This window comes from Doryrhamphus excisus, linkage group LG2 (assembly GCF_037039965.1).
Source record: "Doryrhamphus excisus strain RoL-2023G ecotype Guam linkage group LG2, RoL_Dexc_Guam_v1.1, whole genome shotgun sequence".
Classification (NCBI taxonomy): Eukaryota; Metazoa; Chordata; class Actinopteri; order Syngnathiformes; family Syngnathidae; genus Doryrhamphus; species Doryrhamphus excisus.
In genome coordinates, this window is record NC_136358.1 from 23864842 (window position 1) to 23881762 (window position 16921).

At 40.6% G+C, this 16921-nt stretch overlaps 1 protein-coding gene across 1 annotated transcript in view; it reads right to left on the reverse strand.

The window, feature by feature from the left end:
- Positions 1-16921, reverse strand: part of LOC131109243 (dynein axonemal heavy chain 9) — a 62189-nt gene that overhangs the window by 26564 nt on the left and 18704 nt on the right. Inside the window, exons 10-15 of the mRNA XM_058060982.2 lie at positions 15962-16102; positions 14178-14348; positions 13949-14071; positions 9595-9788; positions 7265-7413; positions 2572-2699 (exon numbers count right to left, since the gene is read on the reverse strand). Of these exons, the coding sequence (XP_057916965.2) occupies positions 2572-2699; positions 7265-7413; positions 9595-9788; positions 13949-14071; positions 14178-14348; positions 15962-16102 (906 nt within the window). The remainder of the gene's footprint in view (positions 1-2571; positions 2700-7264; positions 7414-9594; positions 9789-13948; positions 14072-14177; positions 14349-15961; positions 16103-16921) is intronic.

The following is a 16921-nucleotide window of genomic DNA, read 5'->3' on the forward strand; positions in this document are numbered from 1 at the left end:
GTGCAAAAAATGCAGGCTAGTTTAGGCCCCTTGATTCTCGGCGGCTGGCCTGTGTGGGATATTCAGCTGCAATCTGCTGGACTGATTGCCTCTCCATTGCCCTTCCGCCCCATTCCCACAGGGCTGCTTTCAAAGATTTTGCCTCTCTGTCTCTCAAGCCCATCTCAGCAGGACCTAGCGCTCTGTAGTATAATTATCCAAACGGTGAAGGACCCGGCACACTGCCCTGAAGGACTTGCACCTGCCAGTAGGTGAGGAAAAGTGAAGAGCGTTTATACTTGAATGAACGGGGGAATGGAGATAAAGAATTTCAATCATAATACAATTACACGGAGCAATAAAAGAGTGGGAAAGAAGACTAAACGAACAAAGAGCATCTAATGTCAGGAGATATGACACGTAAATTACGTGATGGAATATGAGAGCATCCCCGTGTTTTCCTCTCCCTAACGTCCAGTGTTGTGGAGGCTCCCAGCAGGCAGGCAGATAGTTGATGATAAAGCGAGTGGGAGGTTTGTTGCTAGGGGGACAATCCCTTTTTAAGTCTATCGATCTTGATGCTTATGCCAAGGTAATTAAACAACCGCTTGTCTATGCTATCCTTCATCTTGAAGTGGAAGTTGTGGCATTCTATTATTTTTTTTCTTTCCTACTTATCTAACATCTATGCGTATAAATGCATCGGCTCTTAAAAGGAAAAGTCGAGTGTGGTGTGCAGGAGCGTGCTTTCTATCTTTAACTTAGCAGATGAGCGGGAACAGACCTCATGGGTGGAGATGTTCGACTATTGAATGCACAAAAAAAAATCACAAAAAGAGCAAAAATGCATCAAGGTCGTTACAGCAAGTCAATCACACAAGCAATTCGGTAATTTGAAGCCTTTCATACCATTTGTCCTGGCTTGGGAACAGCTCTGGACATCTGCGGTGGATAGGGATTGGGTCCCTGGTTGGGGATCACCACCAGGGTGGCAAAATGTAATGATCAATAAAAAGTTGCCATGTTTATGACAGTGGAACTTGTTTATGGTGACGCCCTTTTGACTGGCTGTCGGGCGTCAACATAACTGAATCCGAAACTTGCCATTGCGTGCACGTTTACTTTGGCTATACAGTCCGTTGTTTATTGTACTTAATTGGTTGCAAACCGGGCGGCACGGCGGATGAGTGGTTAGCGCAAAGACCTCATAGCTAGGAGACCAGGGTTCAATTCCACCCTCAGAGTTTGCATGTTCTCCCCGTTGCATGGGCTTTCTCCGGGTACTCCGGTTTCCTCCCACATTCCAAAAACATGCTAGGTTAATTGGCCACTCCAAATTGTCCATAGGTATGAATGTGAGTGTGAATGGTTGTTTGTCTATATGTGCCCTGTGATTGGCTGGCGACCAGTCCAGGGTGTATCCCACCTCTCGCCCGAAGACAACTGGGATAGGCTCCAGTACACCCGCGACCCACGTGAAAAAAAGCGGTAGAAAGTGAATGAATGGTTGCAAACCGGGTGGCACGGTGGTTGAGTGGTTAGCGCGCAGACCTCACAGCTAGGACACCAGGGTTGAATTCCACCCTCGGAGTTTGCATGTTCTCCCCGTTGCATGGGTTTTCTCCGGGTACTCCGGTTTCCTCCCACATTCCAAAAACATGCTAGGTTAATTGGCCACTCCAAATTGTCCATAGGTATGAATGTGAGTGTGAATGGTTGTTTGTCTATATGTGCCCTGTGATTGGCTGGCCACCAGTCCAGGGTGTACCCCGCCTCTCGCCCGAAGACAGCTGGGATAGGCTCCAGCACCCCCGCGACCCACGTGAGGAAAAAAAAAAAATGAATGAATGGTTGCAAACCGGGCGGCACGGCGGATGAGTGGTTAGCGCAAACTTCATAGCTAGGAGACCAGGGTTCAATTCCACCCTCAGAGTTTGCATGTTCTCCCCGTTGCATGGGTTTTCTCCGGGTACTCCGGTTTCCTCCCACATTCCAAAAACATGCTAGGTTAATTGCCCACTCCTAATTGTCCATAGGTATGAATGTGAGTGTGAATGGTTGTTTGTCTATATGTGCCCTGTGATTGGCTGGCCACCAGGCGCGCTTTTGGCATTCTTCTCACACTCCTAATAGATAAAAATAAATAATCAGAACAACTCTACATAACACTGTAATGATTGAAGTCAGGGAACTTGCAGTGATGCGCAACAGAGAATGGTTGACGCCAAACAAAAAAAGTTCCCACACCTGAGTTTGCAATCTTCCATGAATTGGTACATTTTGATTATGATAGACAAGAAATAAATGAATAAATCTGCTAACAGATGACGCACCAAAATGTCACATTCTCTTCCTTGGCACATAACGCAAATCTCAGTCATCAAATGTCAGTGATGCTGATTGCTGCATATGGCACATAGGCAAACAGGAAGTTGCCCACATCACCTCCTACTTAGGCTTCCGTTTGGCAATTCATTCAATAAGGTGAGTGGGCTCGCTTAGAACTAAACTGTTCTTTAATTCAACATATAGAACACACTGCTTGTGTTCTCTGTTTATGTGTGTGTGTGTGTGTGTGTGCTCACACTGTACCTGCAATATGACCCAATGGCCCTTCTCAGCCGCCAAGTGAAGGGCTTGCTCAGCTGCCGCCTCCTGACCTTGACCCAGTGCCACATTGTGGAAGTTCTTCTTATCAAAGGTGAAACCAAGCTTCTTTCCTGTAAATGAAGTCAACACATTGCAAATAACAATTGCCATGGTTTATCAGTTGTGTTACATTCCATTAAGGCTCATCACATTTCAACACATACAGCGGTATGAAAAAGTATCTGAACCTTTTGGAATTTCTCACATTTCTGCATAAAATTACCATCAAATGTGATCCAATCTTTGTCAAAATCACATAGATGTAAAAAAAGTGTCTGCTTTAACTAAAACCGCCCAAACATTTATAGGTTTTCAAGAGTTTAAAGAGTTTAAAAAACAGTGTCTGCTTTAACTACAACCACCCAAACATTTATAGGTTTTCAAGAGGTTAAAGAGTTAAAAAAACAGTGTCTGCTTTAACTAAAACCACCCAAACATTTGTAGGTTTTCAAGAGTTTAAAGAGTTTAAAAACAGTCTATGCTTTAACTAAAACCACCCAAACATTTATAGGTTTTCAAGAGTTTAAAAACAGTGTTCGCTTTAACGAAAACCACCCAAACATTTATAGGTTTTCAAGACTTTAAAGAGTTTAAAAAACAGTGTCTGCTTTAACTAAAACCACCCAAACATTTATAGGTTTTCAAGAGTTTAAAGAGTTTAAAAAACAGTGTCTGCTTTAACTAAAACCACCCAAACATTTATAGGTTTTCAAGAGTTTAAAGAGTTAAAAAAACAGTGTCTGCTTTAACTAAAACCACCCAAACATTTGTAGGTTTTCAAGAGTTTAAAGAGTTTAAAAAAACAGTGTCTGCTTTAACTAAAACCACCCAAACATTTATAGGTTTTCAAGAGTTTAAAGAGTTTAAAAAAAACTGTCTACTTTAACTAAAACCACCCAAACATTGATAGGTTTTCAAGAGTTTAAAGAGTTTAAAAAACAGTGTCTGCTTTAACTACAACCACCCAAACATTTATAGGTTTTCAAGAGTTTAAAGAGTTAAAAAAACAGTGTCTGCTTTAACTAAAACCACCCAAACATTTGTAGGTTTTCAAGAGTTTAAAGAGTTTAAAAAAACTGTGTCTGCTTTAACTAAAACCACCCAAACATTGATAGGTTTTCAAGAGTTTAAAGAGTTTAAAAACAGTGTTCGCTTTAACGAAAACCACCCAAACATTTATAGGTTTTCAAGACTTTAAAGAGTTTAAAAAACAGTGTCTGCTTTAACTAAAACCACCCAAACATTTATAGGTTTTCAAGAGTTTAAAGAGTTTAAAAAACAGTGTCTGCTTTAACTAAAACCACCCAAACATTTATAGGTTTTCAAGAGTTTAAAGAGTTTTAAAAAAACTGTGTCTACTTTAACTAAAACCACCCAAACATTGATAGGTTTTCAAGAGTTTAAAGAGTTTAAAAACAGTGTTTGCTTTAACGAAAACCACCCAAACATTTATAGGTTTTCAAGACTTTAAAGAGTTTAAAAAACAGTGTCTGCTTTAACTAAAACCACCCAAACATTTATAGGTTTTCAAGAGTTTAAAGAGTTAAAAAAACAGTGTCTGCTTTAACTAAAACCGCCCAAACATTTATAGGTTTTCAAGAGTTTAAAGAGTTTAAAAAACAGTGTCTGCTTTAACTAAAACCACCCAAACATTGATAGGTTTTCAAGAGTTTAAAGAGTTTAAAAACAGTGTTCGCTTTAACGAAAACCACCCAAACATTTATAGGTTTTCAAGACTTTAAAGAGTTTAAAAAACAGTGTCTGCTTTAACTAAAACCACCCAAACATTTATAGGTTTTCAAGAGTTTAAAGAGTTAAAAAAACAGTGTCTGCTTTAACTAAAACCGCCCAAACATTTATAGGTTTTCAAGAGTTTAAAGAGTTTAAAAAACAGTGTCTGCTTTAACTAAAACCACCCAAACATTTATAGGTTTTCAAGAGTTTAAAGAGTTTAAAAACAGTGTCTGCTTTAACTAAAACCACCCAAACATTTATAGGTTTTCAAGAGTTTAAAGGGTTTAAAGAGCAATTGAAACCAAGACCTGCGATCAAGAATTGTTGATTTGTATAAAGCGGGGAAAGGATAGAAAACCATCTCTCAAAGTGTGAATTCTCTCCCAAGGAGTGGCCATCCACCAAAGATGACGCCAAAAGTTCAGCGCAGAATACTCAGAGAGGTAAAAAAGAACCCTAGAGTGTCTGCTAAAGACTTACATAAATCACTATAGTGCACACATCCACTATACTACAAACTAGAGTCGGAAAAAAGCACACCTTATTTCATATTTTAATATGTTTGATTTATTGTTGTATTCATTTTTCACTCTATTGGCCGGTGCATTGACATTGGCATATTGGCATGCATCCACATTTCTGTATATATGCCAAAATTAACCAAAAGTCTATTTTTCAGTGCTACCCTGTCTCTGTATCTATTCCGGATCATTCATTCACACCTTTTACATGTTAACATTTTCTTTGCTTGTATGTTGTCATTGAAACTTTATTACCTGCTGTGTTTGTGACTGAAAGAAATAGAGAATGTGTTGAGAATATTGACGCCAACCTGACAGTGAAAGCGGGCTGCTAATCTAACGCGCAGTAAGACATTAAAACCTTTAATTTAACCAGAAAGGAAATGGGTTCTTACCTGTGCTGTCCCATTGAGATTTACCAATACAATTACTTTTGTGTCATTAAAACCTAAACCTTCAAGCAGACAGATAGCAAAGTTCTCGTCGCAGGAATATTAGCCTCCTATGGAGCCCAAAATCATTTAATCAATGGCAGCGTATTTTAAAGCTAACAGCAATGGGAAAACACAGCGGCTGTAATAAAAGCTTCTCCTCGCGGCTGCAGCTCAGTGACTGTTACAACCCCCGTGCTCTCTCGGCAAGCAGCGTTATGATAACTTCCAGCTTTGAAAGATGGAGCATGAGGCTGCTGATATGCAGTTGACATGCCTTTTGCTCACAATTCCAGGCAGACTCCTTGCTGTGATCCTATAAGAAAAGGTTCAATGAAGCTTCAATGTATGTTTCAACTCCAGCGGATTCAACTTGATTTGGATTTGTTATTTGTTATTGATGCTGGCTTTTGTCAAACAAACCACAAATGTGGCTGTGACGAAGGTGTTAAATGACTTGTATGTATGATGTGTATGGGAAGTAAACTTGCTGATATAGTTAATAACTATAAAAGCAATCTTCACTCGCTAAATGTACTGCAAAAAAGGTCAGTAAGGATAATTCATAATGCCGCCTACAGAGAACATACTAACTCCTTGTTTCTAAAATCACAAATATTTCAACTTGCTGATATAGTTCATCTTCAAACAGCTAAAATAATGCATAAGGCTAAAAACAACCAATTAGCTAAAAATGTCATCCAATACTTCTCTACAAGAGAGGAGAAATATGTTCTCAGGGAAGAAGTACATTTGAAACACTTCTATGCTAGGACTACGTTAAAAAGCCATAGCATTTCAGTATGTGGAATCAAACTATGGAATGGATTGAGTAAGGACCTCAAACAATGCACAACGATGAGCCAATTCAAGAAACAATACAAGTAGTTGATGTTTGCTAAATACAAGGATGAAGAGTCTTGAACCAGTCATGATGTGCTATATATATCACTATATTGACACTTACTATGGTACCCATTATGTCATTGGATGCTCATATCACCTCCTACTTCCGTACGAAGTGCATTATTAAAAAAAAAAAAAACATTATGGAAAGCAGGAAGTGAACAAATCACCTCGTATTTCGGTACGAGGTGCATTATTAAAAAAACACAAAAAAACTGTATTATGGAAAGCAGGAAGTGAACAAATCACCTCGTATTTCGGTACGAGGTGCATTATTAAAAAAAACAAAAAAAATGTATTATGGAAAGCAGGAAGTGAACAAATGTAACTGATTGTAAAAGTACCAGATGGAGGGGTAGGATTTAATAAGCTTTGCTTCTTCCTACTCCTTTTGGACATGTGGAACTGTGAACTGATTATGGGATGCACTCAATTGTAATCTGATGCATGTTCAAATGAAATAAAACAATTACCATTACCAAGTAAAGGTGCATATTTGCAATTCAGCATTCCATCCCTGCAAATATGTGTGAAAACATATTTCTTTTTTCGGCTGAAAACACACCTCAATCACCGTAAGTTGGTAATTGTTTGTAAATACAGAAAGTTACAGAAAGTTATTGGGATTGCAACACGCAAGCAGTGTGGTTTATGTATGAAATCATGGTAGCCTGACAACCAGGCTAAAGGCTAAAGACTGTGAAGCCAATGGTATTTACTTCCAGCAGTGGTGTCATGTGATAAGTATGCGGCCTTTTTTGTATAAATCCCTTCAATCTACTCAGAGTGTCTTGGCAGTGATGACGTCAATCAAAGAAAAGACACGGCTGACGTGATGGACTGTCTGGCCGGTGATGTTATGTTGCACACAGAGTAGCAAGTACTGCGCTTGACTCCAGTAGTCCGTTTGACAAACATCTCACGTTTCCCCAACATGAAGAAAAATGACAGCTGCACTGACTGTATGCATGCTTTGATAAACACCCGCATGCTTCCAGGCAGAGTCCCTGGGCTTATTAAAGATAAAACAGGCAAAAGCATTACCGTGTTTCTCCACATCCTTCAAAGGATCGACTCCAGGAGAGAGGATGAAGAACATGGGCGTTGTCGGACCCGACTCTTCAAAGGATGCAGCAAAGTCCAGAGATCTGCCAATCACATACTTGCCCCCCAGTTTCTCCTCCACAAAGTCTCTGTAGAAAGAAGGGAGCTCTTATCTTATCTGCAGCACTTTTTTTTTTGCTATCTTTGACAGACGAGCTGAGTGACTCAGAAGTGTCAGAAGTCTTCTGTAGTTTGGTTAGACGGCGACTTAAAGGCAAACAGTAACCCTCATGACAGATTTTTGTCCACAGTTGTGAAAGAAGTCACTTCATCATTTCATTGTTTCCTGCACATCTAAACTATTTCACCACCGAGACTCCAAATATGACTTGCACAGTATTACTACTTGATAGGTGTGTAACCATAAATGGGTTCTTATCCAGATTTATTGTAACAGAGAGAGACAGAAAAATAAAAATGCAAAAAAAAAAAAAACCTTAAAAACTGGGCTGTTTCTCTTCCCCAAATGTCTTCTGATAGGTGTGCAATCTTGATGACTGGCTGCAAGAAACATCTGAACTGTGGGCTGCCAGCAGGGATTCCTCCACCAAGTACCCAGTCATGTTCTGAACTGGGATTAAATCATTATTTCCTTCAAGACGGTACTAATTAATTGATTAACTTTTTTTTTTACATTCAATAAACTCAAAAAACATTCCGAACTGTTCATTCATTTATTCATTTTCTACTGCTTATCCTCACAAGGTTCGCGGAGGGTGCTGGAGCCTATCCCAGCTATCTTCGGGCGAAAGGCGGGGTACACTCTGGACTGGTGGCCAGCCAATCACAGGGCACATATAGACAAACAACCATTCACACTCACTCATTTGGAATGCGGGAAGAAACCGGAGTACCCGGAGAGAACCCACGCATGTACAGGAAGAACATGCAAACTCCACACAAAGTGTGGAGAATCGAACCCAGATCTTCCGATCTCCTGACTGTGTGGCCTACACAACATTCATTCATTCATTTTCTACCGCTTATCCGCACGAGGGTCGTGGGGCATGCTGGAGCCTATCCCAGCTGTCTTCGAGTGAGAGGCGGGGTACACCCTGGACTGGTGGCCAGCCAATCACAGGGCACATATAGACAAACAACCATTCACACTCACATTCATACCTATGGACAATTTGGAGTCGCTAATTAACCTAGCATGTTTTTGGAATGTGGGAGGAAACCGGAGTACCCGGAGAAAACCCACGCGTGCACGGGGAGAACATGCAAACTCCACACAGAGATAGCCGACGGTGGAATTGAACCCGGGTCTCCTAGCTGTGAGGTCTGCGTGCTAACCACTAGTCCACCGTGTAGCCCTTGTCAAATCAGCAGTGGCTCAAATACTTGAGTATTGCATATTTGAAATAAATTAGGGAGACTTTTTTTGGCCCTGATTGAGTGACAAATTTCATTCTTATTTATTCTCTCTCTGGTAACGAAATACTTGTGCTAGTTTTGTCAACAACAACGGCAGCAAATACATTTCCAATCTCCGCTCTCTTAGGGGTGGCTGTGTCTTCCAGCACATGTGTGCTCCAGTCCTCGGGTCAAAAATACTGAAGGCAAACCAGCATCTTGTTGAGTCGTCGTAGCCAAATGGAGCGCTATGTGAGTTAGTTGTCATCAATGTGCAGAGGAAAGAAGTTAGTGTTTTAAATCATCCAAATAAGGCAACATACTGCGACTATTACATACGTTATCATCACTGTACGTGTTAATCACAGTATGGATATCAAACCATGCAATGTTGTGACGGGTTTTTTTTTTTTTTGATGGCTTCAGAGTCGAAATAGGTGTATCCCAATGTCGGCATTGTTAGCTAGCTGAAATAAACTCATTTTCTCCTGTTATAATGCACAGAAAAAGGAAAGAAATATGTGTTCATGTTTCACCTAAGGATTGGAATGATGAGCAAAATCCCAAAAGTGCAGTTCACCTTTAAACTTTCAGTTGATGAACAGCATGTTTCACTTTATTTATTTAATTTATTTATATTCAAGTAGCTCAAAAGTAATGTTTTGCCATTTTCTAAAGAAGGAATAGTCGTGTTTTTGCTGCTGGACTGTATACAGTTCATTTATGAGTACTTTTCTGCAGAGTACAGCACATCAGCCATAATAAGGTTCATTGATTGGGACTGTAAAGATTCACAGTGGGAACTATGGATGAGAAACACATGGGTTGGCAATCATAGGTGAGCACGGGTATCATGCGAGTTCAAAGTTCAAGCCAACGTTGAAGCACAGATCAGAGAGCAAAGTTCCTCTCACCTCACAGCATACGTCATGCGGTCGGGTCTCAGGGCCCTCATTATGCACAGCTTCTGGAGCGAGGATTTGTTCTTCCACTCTTGTGGGAATTTCTCTTTTTCTGGATACTCTGATTCCACAAATTTCTTCCAGCGTTTGGCCGAACCTTCAATGTCGCGGTCCAGGTTCCTGAATTCATCCATGGAGCACAAGGACTGGTAGATGAGGCAGGGAGTGTGAAGAAAAGCAAATAGTTTAGTTACTCATTTAGAACAAATAATATACTGTATCATAGGCTATACACATGGGAAATTCATGTTCAAATATGAAAAGTCCATATTGTTTGGTAGGTTTTTTTTTTTTTAACAGACAGAGACGGGATGTAAAATATGGTTTTATTTCATTTGAACATGCATCAAATTACAATTGAGTACATCCCATAATCAGTTCACAGTTCCACATGTCCAAAAGGAGTAGGAAGAAGCAAAGCTTATTAAATCCTACCCCTCCATCTGGTACTTTTACAATCAGTAACTGTTACATTTGTTCACTTCCTGCTTTCCATAATACAGTTTAAGATTTTTTTTTATAATTAGTTTAATTATTTTAATAATTTAGCAATCATCAACTGATTGTATTGTTCCATAGTTTGATTCCACATACTGAAATGCTATGGCTTTTTAACGTAGTCCTAGCATAGAAGTGTTTCAAATGTACTTCTTCCCTGAGATCATATTTCTCCTCTCTTGTAGAGAAGTATTGGATGACATTTTTAGCTAATTGGTTATTTTTAGCCTTATGCATTATTTTAGCTGTTTGAAGAAGTTGAAGTATTTGTGATTTTAGAAATAAGGAGTTAGTATGTTCTCTGTAGGCGGCATTATGAATTATCCTTACTGACCTTTTTTTGCAGTACATTTAGCGAGTGAAGATTGCTTTTATAGTTATTAGCCCATATTTCCACACAATAAGTAAGATATGGTAGAACCAGAGAGCAATAAAGAGCGTGGAGTGATTTCTGATTGAGAAGAAAATTTTGCTTTGTTCAATATTGAAATATTTCTGGCCACCTTATGTTGTATATTTTTAATATGAGGTTTCCAGCTCATATTTTCATATTTTGATATGGGATTGATGTCGCTATCGACCGGTATTCAAGGTTGCAATATCGGTATTGCCTCAGAAGTGAAAAGGTTGCATCAAAACACTCCTAGGTAAAATGTGGCCTGTTGGGTTTAAATGAGAGCTGGATGAAAAAGAAAAGAGTAGCAGACACAATAGCGTTGTCATCCTGTTTGTCTTGGGTCTATCTGAGAAAGCTGAAGGATTTTTACCAAGATACATACAACATACCATGCATGTAACTTCTTACATGCAAACTCTGCACAGAGATGGTATGTGTAAAGTTGTCCAAATGCTCTATAGCAGGGGTCTCAAACTCAATTTACTTGGGGGCCACTGGAGCTATGGTCTGGGTGAGACTGGGCTGCATCAGGTTTTCCAAAAAAAAAAAAAAAAAAACGCATTTATTAAAAACAAAAAAATTTAAAAAACTTCGCTTTGGTTCCAATTTTCTACAATAAAAGCTCTGATAAAACATTCCACTGTTCTCAAATATCTTACTTTTTATTTTTCTACACAAAATAAGATGAAAAATAAATAAACAAATCAAGAATAAAGAAAATCAATCAATCAGTAATAAATAAATATAATAATAATAATAAAACGGCAAATAATAAAAACTTAAGAAACCACATATAGTTGGTGGGTAGACAAATTATTTTTTTCAGATTAAAATGAACAAAGCATTATTAGAGCCCTGTAGACATGACAAAACACAACTATAGTCACATTTATACTCTTTTTATTTACAACATATTGCGCAACTGCAGGGTCTTGAGACACATGCTAACTCGCAAACTAGAGAGCTAGCGACCTAAACGGTAGCCTTCAAGTTATTTCCTTTACACTTAAATAGCCAAAAACTTACCACTTCCACACAGATAGGGAGGATAGCTTTTAACAGTTATTTAACCTTTAACATGAACATTAATCAAACGTAATAATTTTTTCTGGGTACATGATACCATACAGCATCCATATCAAACTTGCGCGGGCCGCACTAACATTAAACTTTCATATCAAGGTGGGGGTCTCAAACTAGTGTCCTGCGCGGGCCGTGTGATTGAGACCCCTGCTCTATAGTGTACTTCTGTTGCAGAACATCATGGGTTTTCTTTCCAAACCAACAATGGCAGATAAAGTCGTGTTATTGGGGAGCGACTGCCACAAGCAGACGTACGTTCCAATGAAAAAATTGACAAAGAGAGACGCAAACAGTGTGTACGGTATGTTGATTTTTAAATAACAAAAGTCCTCCCTCCAGGGACCATTAATGCAGTGGAGCAAGAAGTCAAGGAATTCACAGAGAAGCGGCATCAGTATGTTAATAAAAAAGTGGTAAATAGTTCCCAACACACATACTTGAAAACTCAGCACCGATTAGACGGTTCTCAGGGGATTCAGTGTCTGCTAACATCATCAATAACCCCAATCAGAGCATCAAGTTCAAGAGACAGAATTCCATTAGCAAGTGCTTAGGCATCCATGCTAGGCTGAGTGCAGTTGAGAAACGGCTGTTTCTAAACCCACAACATGGAGTTTAGCTTAAAGGGGCCCCTATCCTGCTCATTTCAGCAGCTTTTTAATGATACTGTATCCCGGTGGGGCACTATAGTAAGTTACTTTTAATGAAATTCTCCACAAATGAAGTTCCCCTGTTGGGAATTTATAAAGTATCTATCTGTCTATCGGAAACTCAAGGTTGTGCACAGGACAAATCTGCATTTCTGTTCATAGTCGGAATTCTTATTCTGCAGCCTACTCCCTTGACCACGCCTACTCTGTTACGACTGGTCAAGGCTGAAGCGGTGGCTTCAGCTTCCCACCACCAGCTCCACAAATGTAGAACAAATAGAAATATATGCGGTTTAAGCAGATTATTATTATTTATCTTCATTTTAAATGTGCCACTGGTCTTGAGAAGGATCCTTTGCTGCCATACAAGATGACATTACGCCTGCCCTGAACAGTGCCTGCACTTATTAATCAATTAGAGAATTTAAAACAGCGATCAAGATCTGGGTTTTAATCTACATTGGAGTTTGCATGTTCTCCTTGTGTGTGTTTTGTTTGTTTTTTTTCTCCAGGCACTGTGGTTTCCTCCCATAAAAACATACTAGATTAATTGTCCATAGGCATGAATGTGAGTGTGAAGTGTCCTGTGATTGGCTGGCCACTAGTCAAGGGTGTACCCCGCCTCTCGCCTTAAGTGAGCTGGGATAGGTTGATCGAGGCTGTGATGGGATCATCCGTCATCTGGCAAGTGTGGACAAAATTTGGGGATGAGTACCCCTCAGTATGAATTTGGGAGCAGTCAGACAGTAGGTAGCACGTTTGGTGCAGGAGGAACTTTGGTTGGACGCGCGTGACTCTGTGAGCACAGTCTTGTGGAGCGATTGCGACTGGAGGGGCCCAGCAAAGGCAGGCAAACCTGCTTTTCATTCAGTTAATCATGTGAGAAGACTAGAAATAATTGCATTGTGAAATACAAAAAGCGAGTTGTCGATACCGGCATTTTGTTCATGTTCTGGTAAAACAAGCATATAGTCTTTGTTTAATCGGTTTTGGTATCGGAGGATTTCACTCATATTGCTACCCACAACGTTAGTGAAAAAAATGGCATAGAGGATGTATGGATGGATGGATGGACAACAGCGATCCACCGAGCAAGATCGACTGGTCCATCGCGATTGGTGGGTTGGCGAATCCTGCTTTACTGTACATATTGTAAGTTCTGGGATTGGTTGTAATGTCAATGAATGATTCCCATGACGTGGAGGCAAGAGGCTCTTCGTTATATTCCATACTCTTACAAAAAGTAACACTACATAGTACTACAACACCATATGTGTCGCATGCTAAGTGTTGATTTGAAACACACAGTCAATACTATTTTACTATTTTATGTGACTTTCAACCTGAAGGAGTATGCAACTCTCAGGTTAGACTTAGATATCCCCAAAAGAGTTTGCAGTTTTCAGGACAGATATGTTAAAAAGAAGCAAATGACTGCAAATAGGGGGTGATAAAAATGACTGGAAACGACAACGACATTACAAAGGAAATTACATTCAGAGCCCAAGTGATATGAACAGTAGCATATGGATTTAAGCAACTAGAATAGTGACACACACACAAGCACATGAACATTCACACAACAGAGTAAAGAGACGGAAATCACCTCTGTCACAATATGCAATTAAATTTGATGTGCCTAATGAACTTTTATCCATATACTGTATCTCCATAGTACCTTGATCCCTCCCCAGGAGTGGCTGGACAGGAAATCCACTGGCGATGTGACACCAGGTTGGACCGGGTATCTCAGAAGAAAATCCAGCTCTGCAGGATTTATCTCTCTTTTCATCAATAAGATCTGCAGACATGACAAAGAAAAGTGTTATTTCTTCAACTTGATAACAACCAAACAGGATCTTAGGAGCATCCAATCGGTATCAATGAAAGCAGTCTTCTTTAACGACCTGGAAGGCAAGCTGGGCAATGTATGTGATCTTGTCACACTCAAAGAGGCCTCTGGTCGTATACTGGAAAACCGAAGAAGTGATGTTGTCAATTAAGTTGGACACCCGCTGCTTCAGATCCATGTCAGGTTCAGCCTTCAGAACTGCCTTCTGGAAGACCACGCTAAAAGCCTGCAGATGCACAGGACAGTCAACATCAGCACAAAGTCCAAGATCAAGCATATCATGCGGTCAGGGTTGGGTTAGGGAATTAGGGTCGAGGGGGTTAGCGGGTTAGGGAGTTAGGGTTAGAGTGGGAGGGAGGTTAGGGTTGGGTTAGGGAGTGAGGGTTAAGGTTGGGTTAGGGAGTTAGGGTTAGGGTGGGAGTTAGGGTTGGGGGGGTTAGAGTTAGGGTTGGGTTAGGGAGTTAGGGTGGGGGGGTTAGGGTTGGAGGGTTAGAGGGTTAGGGTTGGGTTAGGGAGTTAGGGTTGGGGGGGTTAGAGGGTTGGGGTTGGGGAGTTAGGGTTGGGGGTTAGAGGGTTAGGGTTGGGGAGTTAGGGTTGGGGATTAGAGGGTTAGGGTTGGGGAGTTAGGGTTGGGGATTAGAGGGTTAGGGTTGGGGAGTTAGGATTGGGGGTTAGAGGGTTAGGGTTGGGGAGTTAGAGGGTTAGGGAGTTAGGGTTAGGGTGTTGGGAGTAGGGGGTTAGGGTGGAGGTTAGGAGGTTAGGGTTGGGGGTTAGAGAGTTAGGGTTGGGTTATGGAGTTAGGAGGGGGGGGTTAGGGTTGGGGGGTTAGAGGGTTTGGGTTGGGTTAGGGAATTAGGGTTGGGGGGGTTAGAGGGTTGCGGAGTTAGGTTTGGGGGTTAGAGGGTTAGGGTTGGGGAGTTAGGGTTGGGTTAGGGAGTTGGGGATGTGGGGGTTAGAGGGTTGGGGAGTTAGGGTTGGGGGTTAGAGGGTTAGGGTTGGGGAGTTAGGGTTGGGGGTTAGAGGGTTGGGGAGTTAGGGTTAGGGTGTGGGGGTTAGGGTTGGGGGGGGGGTTAGGGTTGGGGGGTTAGAGGGTTAGGGTTGGGTTAGGGAGTTAGGGTTGGGGGTTAGAGGGTTAGGGTTGGGGAGTTAGGGTTGGAGGTTAGGGAGTTAGGGTTAGGGTGTGGGGGGTTAGGGTTGGGTTCGGGTTGGGGGGGTTAGAGGGTTGGGTTAGGGAGTAAGGGTTGGGGGTTAGGGTTGGGGGGGTCAACTTTATCACCAAATTCCATTCAAACAAACAGCCATTGTTTTGAGACAATTTGGATGTTTTCCCTTTTTAAGCACCGACACTGTTTCATAAATATCGATTTGGTATCAGGATCAATTATCAGTTGAAATGTAAAGGATGCCCATCCTGCTGTTTATTGGGAAAAGAAGTTGTTAGCACAAAACTTGTTAGTATCTTACAGCCTCAGCAAATGAACATTTAACTCAGTGTAATAAAGCACACCACAATGTGTTTCATCCCATACAAGATGGCATACAGATTGAAAGATTGAAAGCGTCCTTTCATTGGATAATGTTTGCGCTGAGCAAGTGCATCCACTGTTCTGGTGAGTGTTGAGAGTTGAGGGTGATTACAATCCATATCTCAGACTGCCTCTCTTGGAGCTTGCCAGCTGACAATATGAAAGACGTTAAGCTTGACATAACCACATTAGGGAGTGACCAAAGAGCATAAACCACGGGAAACAAATGGAAGGAAGAGCGTAGGAACAGAGCAAGAGAAGAAGGATCTCACTGGGTGGCCCTTGAGGTTTGAGGGGTCAATATATGGCCTACCTTGAGAGAGAACTGGTACATGGGGTGTATTTTATTGAGGTCGTTCATTATGAAGTACAATAACGAAGACTGCACTGCTACTGGTCTGTAGTGCTCCCGAGCCTCATTGATTTTGGCTTCTGTCACCACAGCTTCTTTTACCTACAGCAAAACAAAATCACTCACATAAACAAAAGCATCCGTCAACTCGCAAATGCGCACGCTAACATCTTTGATTTCAAAATTTAAATGCATAAAAGTATTCAACATTCTACAGTAACTAACAAAATGCACCCATTTATTTATTATTATCTGTTATTTTAGTACAGAGATTTGTGAATGAACAAAAGCCTTATTGCATGGGTCTCAAACACGCGGCCCGCGGGCCAAATGTGGCCCGCAGAACACTAGTTTGAGGCCCCCGCCTTGATATGAAAGTTTAATGTTAGTGCGGCCCGCGCAAGTTTGATATGGATGCTGTATGGTATCATGTACCAAGAAAAAAATTATTACGTTTGATTAATGTTCATGTTAAAGGTTAAATAACTGTTAATAGTTATCCTCCCTATCCGTGTGGAAGTGGTACATTTTTGGCTATTTAAGTTTAAAGGAAATAACTTGAAGGCTACCGTTTAGGTCGCTAGCTCTCTAGTTTGCGAGTTAGCATGTGTCTCAAGACCCTGCAGTTGTGCAATATGTTGTGAATAAAAAGAGTATAAATGTGACTATAGTCGTGTTTTGTCATGTCTACAGGGCTCTAATAATGCTTTGTTCATTTTAATCTGAAAAAAATAATTTGTCTACCCACCAACTATATGTGGTTTCTTAAGTTTTTATTATTTGCTGTTTTATTATTATTATTATATTTATTTATTTATTACTGATTGATTTTCTTCATTTGTTTATTTATTTGTCATCTTATTTTGTGTAGAAAAATAAAAAGTAAGATATTTGAGAACAGTGGAATGTTTTTTCAGAGCT